Consider the following 17,843-nt stretch of genomic DNA (forward strand, 5'->3'; position numbering starts at 1 on the left):
TGTCCATTTGGAAGACCCATTTGCGACCAAGCTTTAACTTCCTGACTGATGTCTTGAGATGTTGCTTCAATATAGCCACATCATTTCCAGCCTCATGATGCTATCTTTTTTTTGTGAAGTGCACCAGTCCCTCCTACAGCAAAGCACCCCCACAACATGAGGCTGCCACCCCCGTGCTTCACGGTTGGGATGGTGTTCTTCGGCTTGCAAGCCTCCCCCTTCTTCCTCCAAACATAACGATGGTCATTATGGCCAAACAGTTCTCTTTTTTTTTTTCATCAGACCAGAGGAAATTTCTCCAGAAAGTATGATCTTTGTCCCCATGTACAGTTGCAAACCGTAGTCTGGCTTTTTTTATGGTGGTTTTGGAGCAGTGGCTTCTTCCTTGCTGAGCGGCCTTTCAGGTTATGTCGATATAGGACTCGTTTTACTGTGGATATAGATACTTTTGTACCTGTTTCCTCCGGCATCTTCACAAGGTCCTTTGCTGTTGTTCTGGGATTGATTTGCACTTTTCGCACCAAAGTACGTTCATCTCTAAGAGACAGAACAAGTCTCCAACCTGAGCAGTATGACGGCTACGTGGTCCCATGGTGTTTATACGTACGTACCATTGTTTGTACAGATAAACATGGTACCTTCAGGCATTTGGAAATTGCTCCCAAGGATGAACCAGACTTGTGGAGGTCTACAATGGATTTTCTGAGGTCTTGGCTGATTTATTTTGATTTTCCCATGATCTCAAGCAAAGAGACACGGAGTTTGAAGGTAGGCCTTGAAATGCATCCACAGGTACACCTCCAAAATGATATCAATTAGCCTATCAGAAACTTCTAAAGCAATGACATCATTTCCTGGAATTTTCCAAGCTGTTTAAAGGCACAGTCAACTTAGTGTATGTAAACGTCTGACTCACTGGAATTGTGATACAGTGAATTATAAGATAAATAATATGTTTTAACAATTGTTGGAAAAATGACTTGTGTCATGCATTAAGTAATGTCCTAAATGACTTGCCAAAAATATAGTTTGTTAGCAAGAAATTTGTGGAGTGGTTGAAAAACAAGTTTTAATGACTCCAACCTAAGTGCATGTAAACTTCAACTACATATCCTACCAACTGGACATTAAAAACTGTAATATCTTATGTTTCACAGAGAGGTGGCTGAACGACGACATGAATAACATACATCTGGCGGGTTATGCACTGTATCGGCAGGACAGAACAGTAGCCTCTGGTAAGACAAGGGGTAGCGGCCTACGTATATTTGTAAACAACAGCTGGTGCACGATATCTAAAGTCTCAAGGTTTTGCTCACCTAGAGGTAGAGTATCTCATGAAACTGTAGACCACACTATTTACTAAGATAGTTTTCCTATATTCTTCGTAGCGGTCTATTTACCACCACAAACTGATGCTGGCACTAAGACCGCACTCAACGAGTTGTATACGGCCATAACCAAACAGGAAAACGCTCATCCAGAAGCAGCGCTCCTAGTGGCCGTGGACTTTAATGCAGGAAAACCTAAATTCGTTCAACCTAATTTCTATCAGCATGTTAAATGTGCAACCTAAGAGAAAAAAATTCTAGACCACCTTTACTCCACACACAGAGATGCATACAAAGCTCTCCCTCACCCTCCAATTGGCAAATCTGACCATAATTATATTGTCCTGATTCCTGCTTACAAGCAAAAACTAAAGCAGGAAGCACCAGCGACTCGTTCAATAGAAAAGTGGTCAGATGAAGCAGATGCTAAGCTACAGGACTGTTTTGCTATCACAGACTGGAATATGTTCCGGGATTCTCCGATGGCATTGAGGAGTACACCACATCAGTCACTGGCTTCATCAAAAAGTGTATCAATGACATCATCCTCACAGTGACTGTCCGTACATACCCCAACCATAAACCATGGATTACAGACAACATCCACACTGAGCTAAAGGCTAGAGCTGCCGCTTTCAAGCAAAGCGACAAACCATCAAACAGGCAAAACAGGACTAAGATCGAATCGTACTACACCGGCTCAGACGCTCGTTGGATGTGGCAGGACTTGCAAACTATTACAGACTACAAAAGGGAAGCACAGCCGCGAGCTACTCAGTGACATGAGCCTACCAGAAGAGCTAAATCACTCTCTGAGGCAAGTAACACTGAAACATGCACGAGAGCATCAACTGTTCCAGACAACTGTGTGATCACGCTCTCCATAGCCAATGTAAGTGAGCCCTTTAAACTAGGGATGCACCGATATTACATTTTTTGGACAATATCTGATATGTGTGTGTTTCAAACATTTTCTCAAATGCCATTGAAATGGCAGCAGCGGTAAGAGAACCAGCACATTCTTAAGCATGCCATGCAGCTTTCCTCAGTAGGAAATCCTCATCGACCCACTGTGCTCGACCAGTCGCGAAAGCCAACATCATCCACGACAGAGAACGGTTTATTATCAAGGGCATTGAATTCCATTATCTTGGAGTTAATGGATTTCGCATTTGAGTTGTCTGGCTGGAATTGTCTTAATCTTTCAAATGACTGCTCGATCCACACAGCAGACATTGTAGGCTAGGTGTTGCACGTGCAGTGCTATATTTTTCGTGGCATCATTACGGGATCTACCTACGTTATTTAGGTACGCACGTCAGCTTTGACATCGGTTTTGCACATTGGCCGAAGCCAATGTTGGCATTTTTAGCTAATATCGTCCGATTCCGACATGCTTACCGATATATCATGCATCCCGACTTTAAACAGGTCAACATACACAAGGCCGCAGGGCCAGGCGTATTACCAGGACGTGTACTCCGAGCATGCGCTGACCAACTGGCAAGTGTCTTCACTGACATTTTCAACCTGTCCCTGACTGAGTCTGTAATACCAACATGCTTCAAGCAGACCCCCATAGACTCTGTGCCCAAGAACACCAAGGTAACCTGCCTAAATGACTACCGACTCGTAGCACTCTGTAGCGTCTGTAGCCATGAAGTGCTTTGAAAGGCTGGTCATTGCCCGCATCAACACCATTATCCCTGAAACCCTAGACCCACTCCAATTTTCAGACCGCCCCAACAGATGATGCAATCTCTATTCATTGACTATAGCTCAGCTTTCAACACCTTAGTGCCCTCAAAGCTCATCACTAAGCTAAGGACCCTGGGACTAAACACCTCCCTCTGCAACTGGATCCTAGACTTCCTGACAGGCCGCCCCCAGCTGGTAAGGGTAGGTAACACCACATCTGCCACGCTGATATTCAACACAGGGGCCCCCTCAGGGGTGCGTGCTCAGTCCCCTCCTGTACTCCCTGTTCACTCATGACTGCACGGCCAGGCACGACTCCAACACCATCATTAAGTTTTTTGATGACAACAGTGGTAGACCTCTCCATCAATGTGATCAAGACAAAGGAGATGATTGTGCACTACAGGAAAAGGAGGACCGAGCACACACCCATTCTCATCGACAGGGCTGTAGTGGAGTGGGTTGAGAGCTTCAAGTTCCTTGGTATTCACATCACCAACAAAATATCATGGTCCAAACACACCAAGACAGTCATGAAGAGGGCACGACAACACCTATTCCCCCTCAAGAGACTGAAAATATTTGGCATGGGTCCTCAGATCCTCAAAAGGTTCTACAGCTGTACCATTGAGAGCATGGTTGCATCACTGTCTGGTATGGCAACTGCTCAGCCTCCGACTGCAAGGCACTACAGAGGGTAGTGCATATGGCCCAGTACATCACTGGGACAAAGCATCCTGCCATCCAGCACCTCTATACCAGGCGGTGTCAGAGGAAGGCCCTAAAAATGGTCAAAGACTCAAAACGCCCTAGTCAAAGACTGTTCTCTCTGCTACTGCACGGCAAGAGGTACCAGAGCGCCAAGTCTAGGTCCAAAACGCTTCTCAACAGTTTGTACCCACAAGCCATAGACTCATGAACAGCTAATCAAATGGCTACCCAGACTATTTGCAAATCAAATTTTATTTGTCACATACACATGGTTAGCAGATGTTAATGCGAGTGTAGCGAAATGCTTGTGCTTCTAGTTCTGACAATGCAGTAATAACCAACGAGTAATCTAACCTAACAATTCCAAAACTACTACCTTATACACACAAGTGTAAAGGGATAAAGAATATGTACATAAAGATAAATGAATGAGTGATGGTACAGAGCAGCATAGGCAGGATACAGTAGATGGTATCGAGTACAGTATATACATATGAGATGAGTAATGTAGGGTATGTAAACATTATATTAAGTGGCATTGTTTCAAGTGGCTAGTGATACATTTTTTACATCAATATTTCCAATATTAAAGTGGCTGGAGTTGAGTCAGTGTGTTGGCAGCAGCCACTCAATGTTAGTGGTGGCTGTTTAACAGTCTGATGGCCTTGAGATAGAAGCTGTTTTTCAGTCTCTCGGTCCCAGCTTTGATGCACCTGTACTGACCTCACCTTCTGGATGGTAGCGGGGTGAACAGGCATTGGCTCGAGTGGTTGTTGTCCTTGATGATCTTTATGGCCTTCCTGTGACATCGGGTGGTGTGTAGGTGTCATGGAGGGCAGGTAGTTTGCCCCCGGTCATGCGTTGTGCAGACCTCACTACCCTCTGGAGAGCATTACAGTTGTGGGCGGAGCAGTTGCCGTACCAGGCAGTGATACAGCCCCACAGAATGCTCTCGATTGTGCATCTGTAAAAGTTTGTGAGTGCTTTTGGTGACATGCCGGATTTCTTCTGCCTACTGAGGTTGAAGAGACGCTGCTGCGCCTTCTTCACCACGCTGTTTGTGGGTGAACCAATTCAGTTTGTCCGTGATGTGTACGCCGAGGAACTTAAAACTTACTACCCTCTCCACTCCTGTCCCATCGATGTGGTTAGGGGGGTGCTCCCTCTGCTGTTTCCTGAAGTCCACGATCATCTCCTTTGTTTTGTTGACTTTGAGTGTGAGGTTATTTTCCTGACATCACACTCCGAGGGCCCTCACCTCCTCCCTGTAGGCCGTCTCGTCATTGTTGGTAATCAAGCCTACCACTGTAGTGTCGTCTGCAAACTTGATTATTGTCACCCCCCCTGCATTGTCACCCCCCCTCTTTTACACTACTGCTATTCTGTTTATTATTTATGCATTGTCACTTTAACTCTACCTACATGTACATATTACCTCGACTAACCAGTGCCCCCGCACATTGACTCTGTACCAGTTACCACCTGTATAAAGCCTCGCTATTTACATTTTAATACTGCTCTTTAATTATTTGTAACGTTTATTTCTTATTATTTTCTAGGTTATCTATTTTTTACTTAACACTTATTTTTCTTAAAACTGCATTGTTGGTTAAGGGCTTGTAAGTAAGCATTTAAATACAACACCGGTTGTATTCAGCGCATGTGACAAATAAAATGTGATTCGATTTGATTATTAGTACGCCTGCGCAGTAGTCTCACTGGAGATGGACCTGGCCTGAGTGTAGTGGCGACTATGTTCTGTGAAGTAAACATTGTTAAACTGGAACCTAGTCGGTGTGTGATTTTGAATTAACAGTTACAACTGTAAAAGCAACGACTTTTGAATAGAAAACAGTCCACAGAACACTTTGATGAAATAGTAGGAGACAACTCTTTGTTCCTCATTGAGATAAGATGCTCACCTGTCCAGAACTTCATCCAGGGTCTCATAGGAGTTCTCATAACACTTGATCCTCTTCTTGAAGTCCTCCATAGCCTCCTCTGTGTTGCAGTTGGTGTAGTCAGGGCTGCCCAGCTTCACTTGCTGAGCAGAGAAAGAGACAGTGGAAATAAGACTTATTGGTGCTCTCTATAAAGAGTTAGCAACAGGAACTGTGGATGATCACTCACCACAATGTTTTCTGCAATGACTTCAGGGTCTTCACAAACAGACTCTACAAAAAACACCTAGGAGAAAAGGGAATACAGTAAACCCCCAGGATAGACAAAACATCTAAGTCACATAGATGGGTAGGGTGTTAACCAACAAAACCAATGCATGCATGACCACAAGGCTAAAAACAGACAGGGTTGGCTTACAATCAAAGGATTATTGACAACATGTAAGCTATATTTCATCTGTAACTGTTTATTGAAAAATACATTTGCCCAATAAGCAGTTGTTCGGTTTCAGATACATTGTTACAGTTGTTGGTGAACTAGCTACCCTAGCCATGTTACTGCAGATATGATGTGTCAAAACAAGAGATGGTATCAAGAACAAAATACAACCAGCTGAAATAAACCATCTACAATTCATCACACAGCAGCTTCTAGTTATTGCCGCTAGCTAGGGCAGATAAATCGAATTCAGATCAAAATTGAGATATTGACATGTGCAATATCCATATAGCAAGAGACTGGCTACCATGTTCTCCTTTCTTTGACATGCCATTAATACAACAAAAACCCTACGGTACCTCCAATGAGATGCGCTAGACTGTGTTTATTCCCTCTGTACAAGCACAGAGGATGCTGACCAATCACAAGTGGGCTCTCTCACCCTCTGCATGGCATGCTCATGCTGGCCAATCCGCATAGAGCGAGCAGTTACATGTTGGTGAAGAGAGAGTGTGAGTCGGAAACGTAAGTGCTGCTAGTGCCAACAAGAAGCCGATTTGGTGCCAAAGAAGGGCGCATCTTCAGTGATGGCAGTATTTCGGCTACAGGCAATCTGATGTCAACCAAATGCAAGTGTTTTGCAAAAAGTACCTCAGAGTTGTGGTGACAACAAGAGGCAACAACAAATCTATTCCATAATTTGAATTTAAAAAACATCCCACTGACACAGAAATCACAGAGGCAATCACCTATCACATAGCCAAAGACATTTACACAGTCACAGTCCTATTTACAGTCAGCAAAGACTGCTTCAAGAAGATGATAAACAAGCTGGACAGGAGATACAAGATTCCATCTCGCACATTTATTTCTCCCAAGTCGCCGTCCCAACACTGTATAACAAACTTAAGGGAGAAGTTTAAACATTGAATGCTGTGTTGAATGACTGGACCAGACTCCAATGTTTTGGACACAGGATGCACCTTGTAATCGATAGACTACGTGTCACATGTTTTTAAGGCACCGACTTATAATTTAAATGATAATAATGATGGAGCCTACTTCTACATAATTACACAATCATAAGACTCCTATTCCATCTGCAGCCCATGGCTGAATGAATAAACATTGAACTTAGTTTATTTAAGAACTAATAGGCCTAATGGTAAAATAGGAACTCATGTTAATGAATAAGTGCTGCACTTTTTATGATCATGTTTTTTTAAATGTTATTTATTTATTTCCCCTTTATTTAACCAGATAGGCTATTTGTTCTCAAGTTCTCATTTACAACTGCGACCTGGCCAAGATAAAGCAAAGCAGTTCGACACAAACAACAACACAGAGTTACATGTGGAATAAACAAACAGTCAATAATACAATATAAAAAGTCTATATACAGTGTGTGCAAATGAGTTAAGATTAGGGAGGTAAGGCAATAAATAGTCCATAGTGGCAAAGTAATTACAATATAGCAATTAAACACTGGAGTGATAGATGTGCAGAAGATGAATGTGCAAGTAGAGATACTGGGGTGCAAAGGAGCAAGATAAATAAATAAATACAGTATGGGGATGAGGTAGTTGGATGGGCTATTTACAGATGGGCTATGTACAGGTGCAGTGATCTGTGAGCTGCTCTGACAGCTGGTGCTTAAAGCTAGTGAGGGAGATATGAGTCTCCAGCTTCAGTGATTTTTGCAGTTCGTTCCAGTCATTGGCAGCAGAGAACTGGAAGGAGAGGCGGCCGAAGGAGGAATTGGCTTTGGGGGTGACCAGTGAGATATACCTGCTGGAACGCATGCTACGGGTGGGTGCTGCTATGGTGACCAGTGGGCTTTACCTAGCAAAGACTTGTAGATGACCTGGAGCCAGTGGGTTTGTCGACGAGTATGAAGCGAGGGCCAGCCAACGAGAGCATACAGGTCGCAGTGGTGGGTAGTATATGGAGCTTTGATGACAAAACGGATGGCACTGTGATAGACTGCATCCAGTTTGCTGAGTAGAGTGTTGGAGGCTATTTTGTAAATGACATTGCCGAAGTCAAGGATCGGTAGGATGGTCAGTTTTACGAGGGTATGTTTGGCAGCATGAGTGAAGGATGCTTTGTTGTGAATGTTCAAAATGCATGTTTGTTAATATGTAGGTGTAATAATCCTATTATTATATATAGCCTATAACAATGTTGGAACATAGTTATTCACTCTACATTCATATGATCTCATTTAATAAGTGATGTTCTATACCCTGACAGTTGGTTTAACCATGTCTGACGGAATTACCAAGTTTTCACACAAGTGTTGAAAATTGCAATTCATAATTGATATTCCAATATCTGGCCCCACAAAAAATATTTTAGATAATTTGTCCAAATCGTGCAGCCCAAACGCTAGCTATCATTGAAAATAAGAATTTGTTTTTAACTGACTTGCCTAGTTAAACAAAGTTTAAATTAAAGAAATACTACAACACCCAGCATTTTACCTCAGAGTTGTGCACTCATTTTTGTTGTGATGTTGTCAACTCACCTGTCTATACACAAGCATGATCATCATCACCACCACTGAAGAAGCCAACATTACCTTGAAGCCATTCTGCTCAGCAAACGCAGTGATGGTCCCTCTCCTCTCTCTAGTGGTGTTAGTGGCATCAAACACCTGGAGAAAGAACGAAACACACACCATCACACAGTATTCACACAGACTGCCAGAAGCACTGCACTGTAATCCATATACAAATACACATTGAGATATCACAGCATTTCATGGCGGGATAATCCCACCCTAATGTTAAAGGGCAATTCCACCACTTTCAACCTCATTTTCATTATCTACAGCACATTTCTATCACAGAAACACACAATTTCCACATATGTAGACACTAGTATTGTGCTTGTAAAAATGAAAACGAGGTTGAAAAGTGTCGGAATTGACCGCTAATGCGCACATAATCCGGCCACAATAATATTTTTGTTTTTATAGTGATTGTACACACCGCAACTTGTCCTCCTTTGTCAGCGAGGTACTGTCTGACATCATTCAGTGCTGCTGACGCACACTGCCTATAAGGGACAGTGGGAAAACTGAGTCAGAGGCAGCAGTGACAAGACTAAAAAGAGCCACTGGTGGGTTAGCAGAGACAAATAAATGTAGCTTGCTTAATCACAGACACTGGTTAAAAACAGGAAGTAATATCATATAATACCGTGATATTTTAAGGCAATTTAAACCTGATTAAATAAAGGTGAAATAAAAATAAATAAATAAAAAATTGGGGGGATTCAAGGACAAGTTGATCTTCCCAGTGTTTTAACTTGTTCACAGCAGAGGATCAAAGCACTGGAAATGTTTCTTACTGTCTGATCTTCAGGCCCTCCTCGTTGTCTGGACGGAAGAACTCAAAGGACTTGTAGATCTTCACACACTCACGCCGGTACTGCCCAACATTGAACTCTAAATAGGGGAAAGAAAGAGTTACATGTTTTACTTTTCTAGATACTATTACAGACTAGAGGTCGACCGATTAATCGGAATGGCCGATTAATTAGGGACGATTTCAAGTTTTCATAACAATCGGTATTTTTTTTTTTTTTTACCTTTATTTAACTAGGCAAGTCAGTTAAGAACACATTCTTATTTTCAATGACGGCCTAGGAACGGTGGGTTAACTGCTGGTGATGATTTAACAAGCGCATTCGCAAAAATAGCACTGTCATTGCACCAATGTACCTAACCATAAACATCAATGCCTTTCTTTAAAATCAATACACAAGTATATATTTGTAAACATGCATATTTCGTTAATATTGCCTGCTACCATGACTTTCTTTTAACTAGGGAAATTGTGTTACTTCTATTGCGTTCCGTGCAAGCAGGGTATATGCAGCAGTTTGGGCTGCCTGGCTTGTTGCGAACTGTGTGAAGACCATTTATTCCTAACAAAGACCATAATTCATTTGCCAGAATTGTACATAATTATGACATAACATTAAATAAAATACGACACCCATTAGATAAAATACGGCATAACGTTAGATAAAATACGACACCCGTTAGATAAAATATGACACCCGTTAGATAAAATATGACACCCGTTAGATAAAATATGACACCCGTTAGATAAAATACGACATAACGTTAGATAAAATACGACACCCGTTAGATAAAATACGACATAACGTTAGATAAAATACGACATAACGTTAGATAAAATACGACATAACGTTAGATAAAATACGACACCCGTTAGATAAAATATGACACCCGTTAGATAAAATATGACACCCGTTAGATAAAATATGACACCCGTTAGATAAAATATGACACCCGTTAGATAAAATACGACACCCGTTAGATAAAATACGACATAACGTTAGATAAAATATGACACCCGTTAGATAAAATATGACACCCGTTAGATAAAATATGACACCCGTTAGATAAAATATGACACCCGTTAGATAAAATACGGTATAACGTTAGATAAAATAAGGCATAACGTTAGATAAAATACGGCATAACGTTAGATAAAATACGACATAACGTTAGATAAAATACGACATAACGTTAGATAAAATACGACATAACGTTAGATAAAATATGACACCCGTTAGATAAAATATGACACCCGTTAGATAAAATACGGCATAACGTTAGATAAAATACGACACCCGTTAGATAAAATACGACATAACGTTAGATAAAATATGACACCCGTTAGATAAAATACGACACCCGTTAGATAAAATACGACATAACGTTAGATAAAATACGACATAACGTTAGATAAAATACGACATAACGTTAGATAAAATATGACACCCGTTAGATAAAATATGACACCCGTTAGATAAAATACGACATAACGTTAGATAAAATACGACATAACGTTAGATAAAATACGACATAACGTTAGATAAAATACGACATAACGTTAGATAAAATATGACACCCGTTAGATAAAATATGACACCCGTTAGATAAAATACGGCATAACGTTAGATAAAATACGGCATAACGTTAGATAAAATACGACATAACGTTAGATAAAATACGACATAACGTTAGATAAAATACGACATAACGTTAGATAAAATACGACATAACGTTAGATAAAATACGACACCCGTTAGATAAAATACGACACCCGTTAGATAAAATACGACATAACGTTAGATAAAATACGACACCCGTTAGATAAAATACGACACCCGTTAGATAAAATACGACATAACGTTAGATAAAATACGACACCCGTTAGATAAAATACGACATAACGTTAGATAAAATACGACACCCGTTAGATAAAATATGACATAACGTTAGATAAAATATGACATAACGTTAGATAAAATACGACATAACATTAGATAAAATATGACATAACGTTAGATAAAATACGACACCCGTTAGATAAAATACGACACCCGTTAGATAAAATACGACACCCGTTAGATAAAATACGACACCCGTTAGATAAAATACGACACCCGTTAGATAAAATACGACACCCGTTAGATAAAATACGACACCCGTTAGATAAAATACGACACCCGTTAGATAAAATATGACACCCGTTAGATAAAATATGACACCCGTTAGATAAAATACGGAACAGTTCCACTGAAAGAAAAAACATGTGGTTTTCGAAATGATAGTTTCTGGACTTGACCATATTAATGACCTAAGGCTTGTATTTCCGTGTGTTATTATGTTATAATTAAGTCTATGATTTTATATTTGATAGAGCAGTCTGACTGAGCGGTGGTAGGCAGCAGCAGGCTCGTAAGCATTCATTTAAATAAGCTCTTTTGTGCGTTTTTCCAGCAGCTCTTCTTTGTGCTTCAAGCATTGAGCTGTTTATGACTTCAAGCCTATCAACTCCCGAGATTAGGCTGGTGTAACCGATGTGAAATAGCTAGCTAGTTAGCGGGGTGCGCGTTAATAGCTGTTCTATCGGTGACGGCACTCGCTCTGAGACCTTGAAGTAGTTGTTCCCCTTGCTCTGCAAGGGCCGCGGCATTTGTGAAGCAATGGATAACGATGCTTCGAGGGTGGCTGTTTTCGATGTGTTCCTTGTTCGAGCCCAGGTAGGGGCGAGGAGAGGGACGGAAGCTATACTGTTACACTGGCAATACTAAAGTGCCTATAAGAACATCCAATAGTCAAAGGTATATGAAATACAAATGGTATAGAGAGAAATAGTCCTATAATTCCTATGATAACTACAACCTAAAACTTCTTACCTGGGAATATTGAATACTCATGTTAAAAGGAACCACCAGCTTTCATATGTTCTCATATTCTGAGCAACAAAATTAAATGTTAGTTTTTTTACATGGCACATATTGCACTTTTACTTTCTTCTCCAACACTTTGTTTTTGCATTATTTAAACCAAATGGAACATGTTTCATTATTTATTTGAGGCTAAAGAGTTTTTTTTAATGTATTATATTAAGTTTAAAAAAAAAAAAGTGTTCATTCAGTATTGTTGTAATTGTCATTATTACAAATAAATAAATACATGTTTTTTTTGTTTGTTTTTAAAAATCGGCCGAATAATCGGTATCGGCTTTTTTTGATCCTTCAATAATCGGTATCGGCGTTGAAAAATCATAAACGGTCGTCCTCTCTTACAGACTGTTGAGGAGAATTCTAACGAGTTTGAGTGTGTGTGAGTGGATTGCCGAAATGTCATTTCAGGTAAAACGGCTGAGAGTTGGTACCTCTGGTGGGCACGCCGATCCAGTTGAGATAGCGGGTGAGCTTCTTGGAGATGTAGGTCTTCCCTCTGGCTGGGAGGCCCACCGTCACTATCAGGGTGGGGCAGTTGGTCATACATACTGCACATGGAAAAAGAGTAGAGGGAGAGACCGGTTAAATTATTCTACTATATTTGGACAGACCGGCATTGAAATATAAACATAACCGAACACAGTGCAGGCTATAGCAGTGAAGGGCTCTGATTACAAAATTTTTTCATTAAATTGTCCGAAATGATCCTTTGGAGTTAATTCCCAAGTTAACTTTTGTCCCTCAACTGACCTGCCCTCTGTAACTCACACTAACTATTGAACCAAGTGAAAGAGAGCAGTTTGCAAAGATGGCAACATTGTGTTGAAATCGGACAACATATTCCACCAATCACTGTGTACTAATGCTATCTAACATGAAGAAAGAAAACCATATCAGAAAGTACTGGGAATGTTGTCAATAAGGAGTAGAGGTACCAAATGTCACAAGTGCCACCATGGCACGCTATTGTGAAATGACAGTACAAACCAAGGCATCTGGAGACTTGTAACCTAGTTTCCACACACACACTTTCTCTCACCCGATCTGTAGAGGACAGGGTGAGAGAGGAGCCAGGCTTCATATCATATCCCTTTGGTGAAAAAGACAATCCAGTGAGTGGTGTTAATACAACAAGTCAATGCCAGGAACAAATGTCAAAGTTGCCTATATGTTTGTGAGTTTCAAACATAAAAACCTGTGCAGCAAGCCAGCAACTGATCAGGTTATGTATTACAAACCATGGTGATTTTCTATGACTGACCAAGCCAGTAAAACCTTAAGTTGTCATAGAGATCTCTCATGAGGGAAATGTAGCATGCAAAATACTATTGTCATAGCAGCTTATTCTGACCGGGAAAGTGGCCTATGATGTCTGGTCAACCCACAGAACAAATCATACTAATAAAAATACTATTGAACAGGGTAATAATACAGGCTTAGAGAAGCAGATCCACAGAGTCCAGTGCCAGGAGTCAAGACTAGAATTCCTGTTTACCAACAAGTTTGGATTGATAAAGGATGGGGCAGTGATTTAGGACAATGCCACCATGGATTACCATCTACTGGCCTGTTGTGAACAGTCAGTACTGGGAGAACAGACAATAGATACTTCAATGAGCAGTGTGTCCTGAAAGTGACTTAGTTTGCCACTAATGCTCAACCGCTTGGGTTGTTGTACTGGCATCTGCTTCTTTCACAAATCAGGACAAAATATACAATGAGATTAACAGAAGAGAAGCAAAGGACGTTGCTCTGGACTGGAGAGGGGCAAGTCCAATGACAGTATGAAGAACCAGTCAGAAGGGCAGTCAGAACAGACAGTCATCAGATAACAGGCAGCAAAGATCATCAATAATCGATTGCCAAGAAGACTAATGTTCTTTCTCTGGCTGACGATCACGCCGTTGACACATTTATATTTTCTCCACGTAATCAACGAAAATTGCGTTAAGACACAATATATAGATAAGAACCTGGCTTGACGCTCGGCTGCACGTTTGTAATGTTAACTAGTAAGAGATACATGTAACGTTAGCTAACTATGAATAAAATGCATTTTCACCACGTAAACAACATACATTAAATGTATTATTCGTGCGTGTGCAACAACCGGCTTGCGGTCTAGCCACGTAGGTAACGTTATATACGCACCCTTTCTCTGAGATATGTGTTTCTCGGGAAGGCCATTTTTACACGGCAACGGCATCCATATTTTCTTAAGCGGGTTTTGAGTGAGTTCACGCGGCGTTGCAGAGTTCGATGGTCGTTCTTCCATTCCAACTTCCATTGAGGACATGGTGGTTGCTTCGACTACTGTGGCGCGGAGCCTTTTGTCATGCGCTTCAAGCGAATGGTCTCGCATCAGTATTCTGATGAAGTCTGGCGGTATCGTGGTGAAACCGCAGAAGGATGTGCCTACCATAATCTCGCGAAAACACGCGCACATTTGCTCGGAAACAATGAAGTAACGCTGTTAATGCTATTACAATTTTCCTCAAATGTCATACTTCCAAATGTATATTGGGATTAATGGTCTACTAAACGACTTCATTATTCCCTAAACATCTGTAGTTTCAAGTTCTCTACAAAAAGGACAATGTATCAATTCGGAGACACTAATACGTAGTATTCTGTTTACCGTAGTAACTACACAATACGACATCGTATACCGAGTATTTAAGATCAAATCACATTTTATTAGTCACATGCGCCGAATACAAAATGTGTAGACTTTCTCCATTAGAAGCAGTAGCTAATCTTCCTGGGGTCCCTGGGGGTCAACATAAAACTTGCAAATACATGACAAAGTACAGAACAGTAATAGACAAGAACAACATAATATATTCAAATTCGAATAAATTATATATAGGACAGACACCAAGAGACAACAAAAATACTATTTACACACTATTCACAGCACGCCTTCTTTATTTGTCATGAGATCCTCTCTGAGCTTTACAGAAATATGGCTTGAATACGGTGTATTCGGAAAGTATTCAGACCCTTGACTATGTCCATTTTGTTACGTTACAGCCTTATTCTAAAATGTATTAAATCGTTTTTTTCCCTCATCGATCTACACACAATACCCGATAATGCCAAAGCAAAAATAGTTTATTTTACATTTTTGCAAATGTATAAAAAAATAAGCCTGGAAATATCACATTTACATAAGTATTCAGACCCTTTACACAGTACTTTGTTGAAGCATTTTTGGTGGCAAATACAGCCTCGAGTCTGCTTGGGTATGACGCTTCAAGCTTGGCACACCTGTATTTGGGCAATTTCTCCCATTCTTCTCTGCAGATCCTCTCAAGCTCTGTCAGGTTGGATGGGGAGTGTTGCTGCACAGCTATTTTAGCCAGCAGCATACCACCCTGCATACCACTGCTTGCTTGCTTCTGAAGCTAAGCAGGCTTGGTCCAGGTCAGTCCCTGGATGGGAGACCAGATGCTGCTGGAAGTGGTGTTGGAGGGCCAGTAGGAGCCACTCTTTCCTCTGGTCTAAAAGAAAATATCCCAATTCCCCAGGGCAGTGATTGGGGACGCTGCCCTGTGTAGGGTGCTGTCCTTCGGATGGGACGTTAAAGGGTGTCCTGACTCTCTGAGGTCATTAAAGATCCCATGGCACTTATTGTAAGAGTAGGGGTGTCCTGGCTAAATTCCCAATCTGGCCCTCAAACCATCACAGTCACCTAATAATCCCCAGTTTACAATTGGCTCATTTATCCCCCTCCTCTCCCTTGTAACTATTCCCCAGGTCGTTGCTGTCAATGAGAATGTGTTCTCAGTCAACTTACCTGTTAAAATAACGGATAAATATTTTCAGGTCTCTCCAGAGATGTTAGTCCGGGCTCTGGCTGAGCCACTCAAGGACATTCAGAGACTTGTCTTGGCTGTGTGCATAGGGTCGTTGTCCTGTTGGAGGTGAACCTTTCTCTCGATCTTGACTAGTCTCCCAGTCCCTGCCGCTGAAAAACATCCCCACAGCATGGTGCTGCCACCACTATGCTTTCCCGTAGAGATGGTGGCAGGTTTCCTCCAGACGTGATGCATCAGAAAAGAGAATCTTGTTTCTCATGGTTTGAGAGTCATTAAGTGCCATTAAGTGGGCTGTCATGTACCTTTTACTGAGGAGTGGCTTCCGTCTGGCCACTCTACCATAAAGGCCTGATTGGTGGACTGCTGCTGAGATGGTTGTCCTCTGGAAGGTTCTCCCATCTCCACAGAGGAACTCTGGAGCTCTGTCAGAGTGACCATCGGTTCTTGGTCATGTCCCTGACCTAGGCCCTTCTCCCCTGATTGCTCAGTTTGGCCGGGTGGCCAACTCTAGGAAGAGTTTTGGTGGTTCCAAACTTCTTCCATTTAAGAATGAAGGAGGCCACTGTGTTCTTGGGGACCTTCAATGCTGCAGACATTTTTTGGTACCCTTCCCCAGATCTGTGTCCAATCTGGAAGGGGCCCAATGTTGTCTGGTGGATCCGGCCTCTCTGGAAGGGGCTCCATGGTGCAGGGTGGAGCTGGCCTCTCTGGATGAAGCCTGGTGGTGTAGTGTGGAGCTGGCCTATCTGGATGTGGCCTGGTGGTTTAGGGTGGTGCTGGCCTCTCTGGATGTGGCCTGGTGGTGTAGGGTAGAGCTGGCCTCTCTGGATGTGGCCTGGTGGTGAAGGGTAGAGCTGGCCTCTCTGGATGTGGCCTGGTGGTGAAGGGTAGAGCTGGCCTCTCTGGATGTGGCCTGGTGGTGAAGGGTAGAGCAGGCCTCTCTGGATGTGGCCTGGTGGTGAAGGGTAGAGCAGGCCTCTCTGGATGGGGCCTGGTGGTGAAGGGTAGAGGAGGCCTCTCTGGATGTGGCCTGGTGGTGAATGGTAGAGCTGGCCTCTCTGGATGAGGCCTGTTGGTGAAGGGTAGAGGAGGCCTCTCTGGATGTGGCCTGGTGGTGTAGGGTGGAGCTGGCCTCTCTGGATGTGGCCTGGTGGTGTAGGGTGGAGCTGGCCTCTGGATGAGGCCTGGTGGTGAAGGGTAGAGCTGGCCTCTCTGGATGTGGCCTGGTGGTGTAGGGTGGTGCTGGCCTCTCTGTATGTGGCCTGGTGGTGTAGGGTGGAGCTGGCCTCTCTGGATGAGGCCGGGTGGTGAAGGGTAGAGCTGGCCTCTCTGGATGTGGCCTGTTGGTGAAGGGTAGAGCAGGCCTCTCTGGATGTGGCCTGGTGGTGAAGGGTAGAGCAGGCCTCTCTGGATGTGGCCTGGTGGTGAAGGGTAGAGCAGGCCTCTCTGGATGTGGCCTGGTGGTGAAGGGTAGAGCAGGCCTCTCTGGATGGGGCCTGGTGGTGAAGGGTAGAAGAGGCCTCTCTGGATGTGGCCTGGTGGTGAAGGGTAGAGCTGGCCTCTCTGGATGTGGCCTGGTGGTGTAGGGTGGAGCTGGCCTCTCTGGATGTGGCCTGGTGGTGTAGGGTGGAGCTGGCCTCTCTGGATG

At 42.5% G+C, this 17,843-nt stretch overlaps 1 protein-coding gene across 3 annotated transcripts in view; it reads right to left on the reverse strand.

Annotated features, from left to right (window-relative positions):
• The window catches only part of LOC110494521 (6-phosphofructo-2-kinase/fructose-2,6-bisphosphatase 4), a 39,519-nt gene that overhangs the window by 11,726 nt on the left and 9,950 nt on the right, over positions 1 to 17,843 (reverse strand). For 2 of the 3 annotated variants that reach the window (XM_021569656.2, XM_021569655.2), the window contains exons 1-7: positions 14,526 to 14,811; positions 12,806 to 12,922; positions 9,435 to 9,531; positions 9,074 to 9,140; positions 8,662 to 8,736; positions 5,871 to 5,927; positions 5,663 to 5,784 (exon numbers count right to left, since the gene is read on the reverse strand). In XM_021569656.2, coding sequence (XP_021425331.2) covers positions 5,663 to 5,784; positions 5,871 to 5,927; positions 8,662 to 8,736; positions 9,074 to 9,140; positions 9,435 to 9,531; positions 12,806 to 12,922; positions 14,526 to 14,796 — 806 coding nt within the window. In that variant the 5' untranslated portion in view covers positions 14,797 to 14,811. Of the gene's footprint in view, positions 1 to 5,662; positions 5,785 to 5,870; positions 5,928 to 8,661; positions 8,737 to 9,073; positions 9,141 to 9,434; positions 9,532 to 12,805; positions 12,923 to 14,525; positions 14,812 to 17,843 lie in introns of those variants that run through there. The other variant, XM_021569657.2, reaches the window with a different exon arrangement.

This window comes from Oncorhynchus mykiss, chromosome 17, assembly GCF_013265735.2.
Source record: "Oncorhynchus mykiss isolate Arlee chromosome 17, USDA_OmykA_1.1, whole genome shotgun sequence".
In the NCBI taxonomy this organism is placed as follows: Eukaryota; Metazoa; Chordata; class Actinopteri; order Salmoniformes; family Salmonidae; genus Oncorhynchus; species Oncorhynchus mykiss.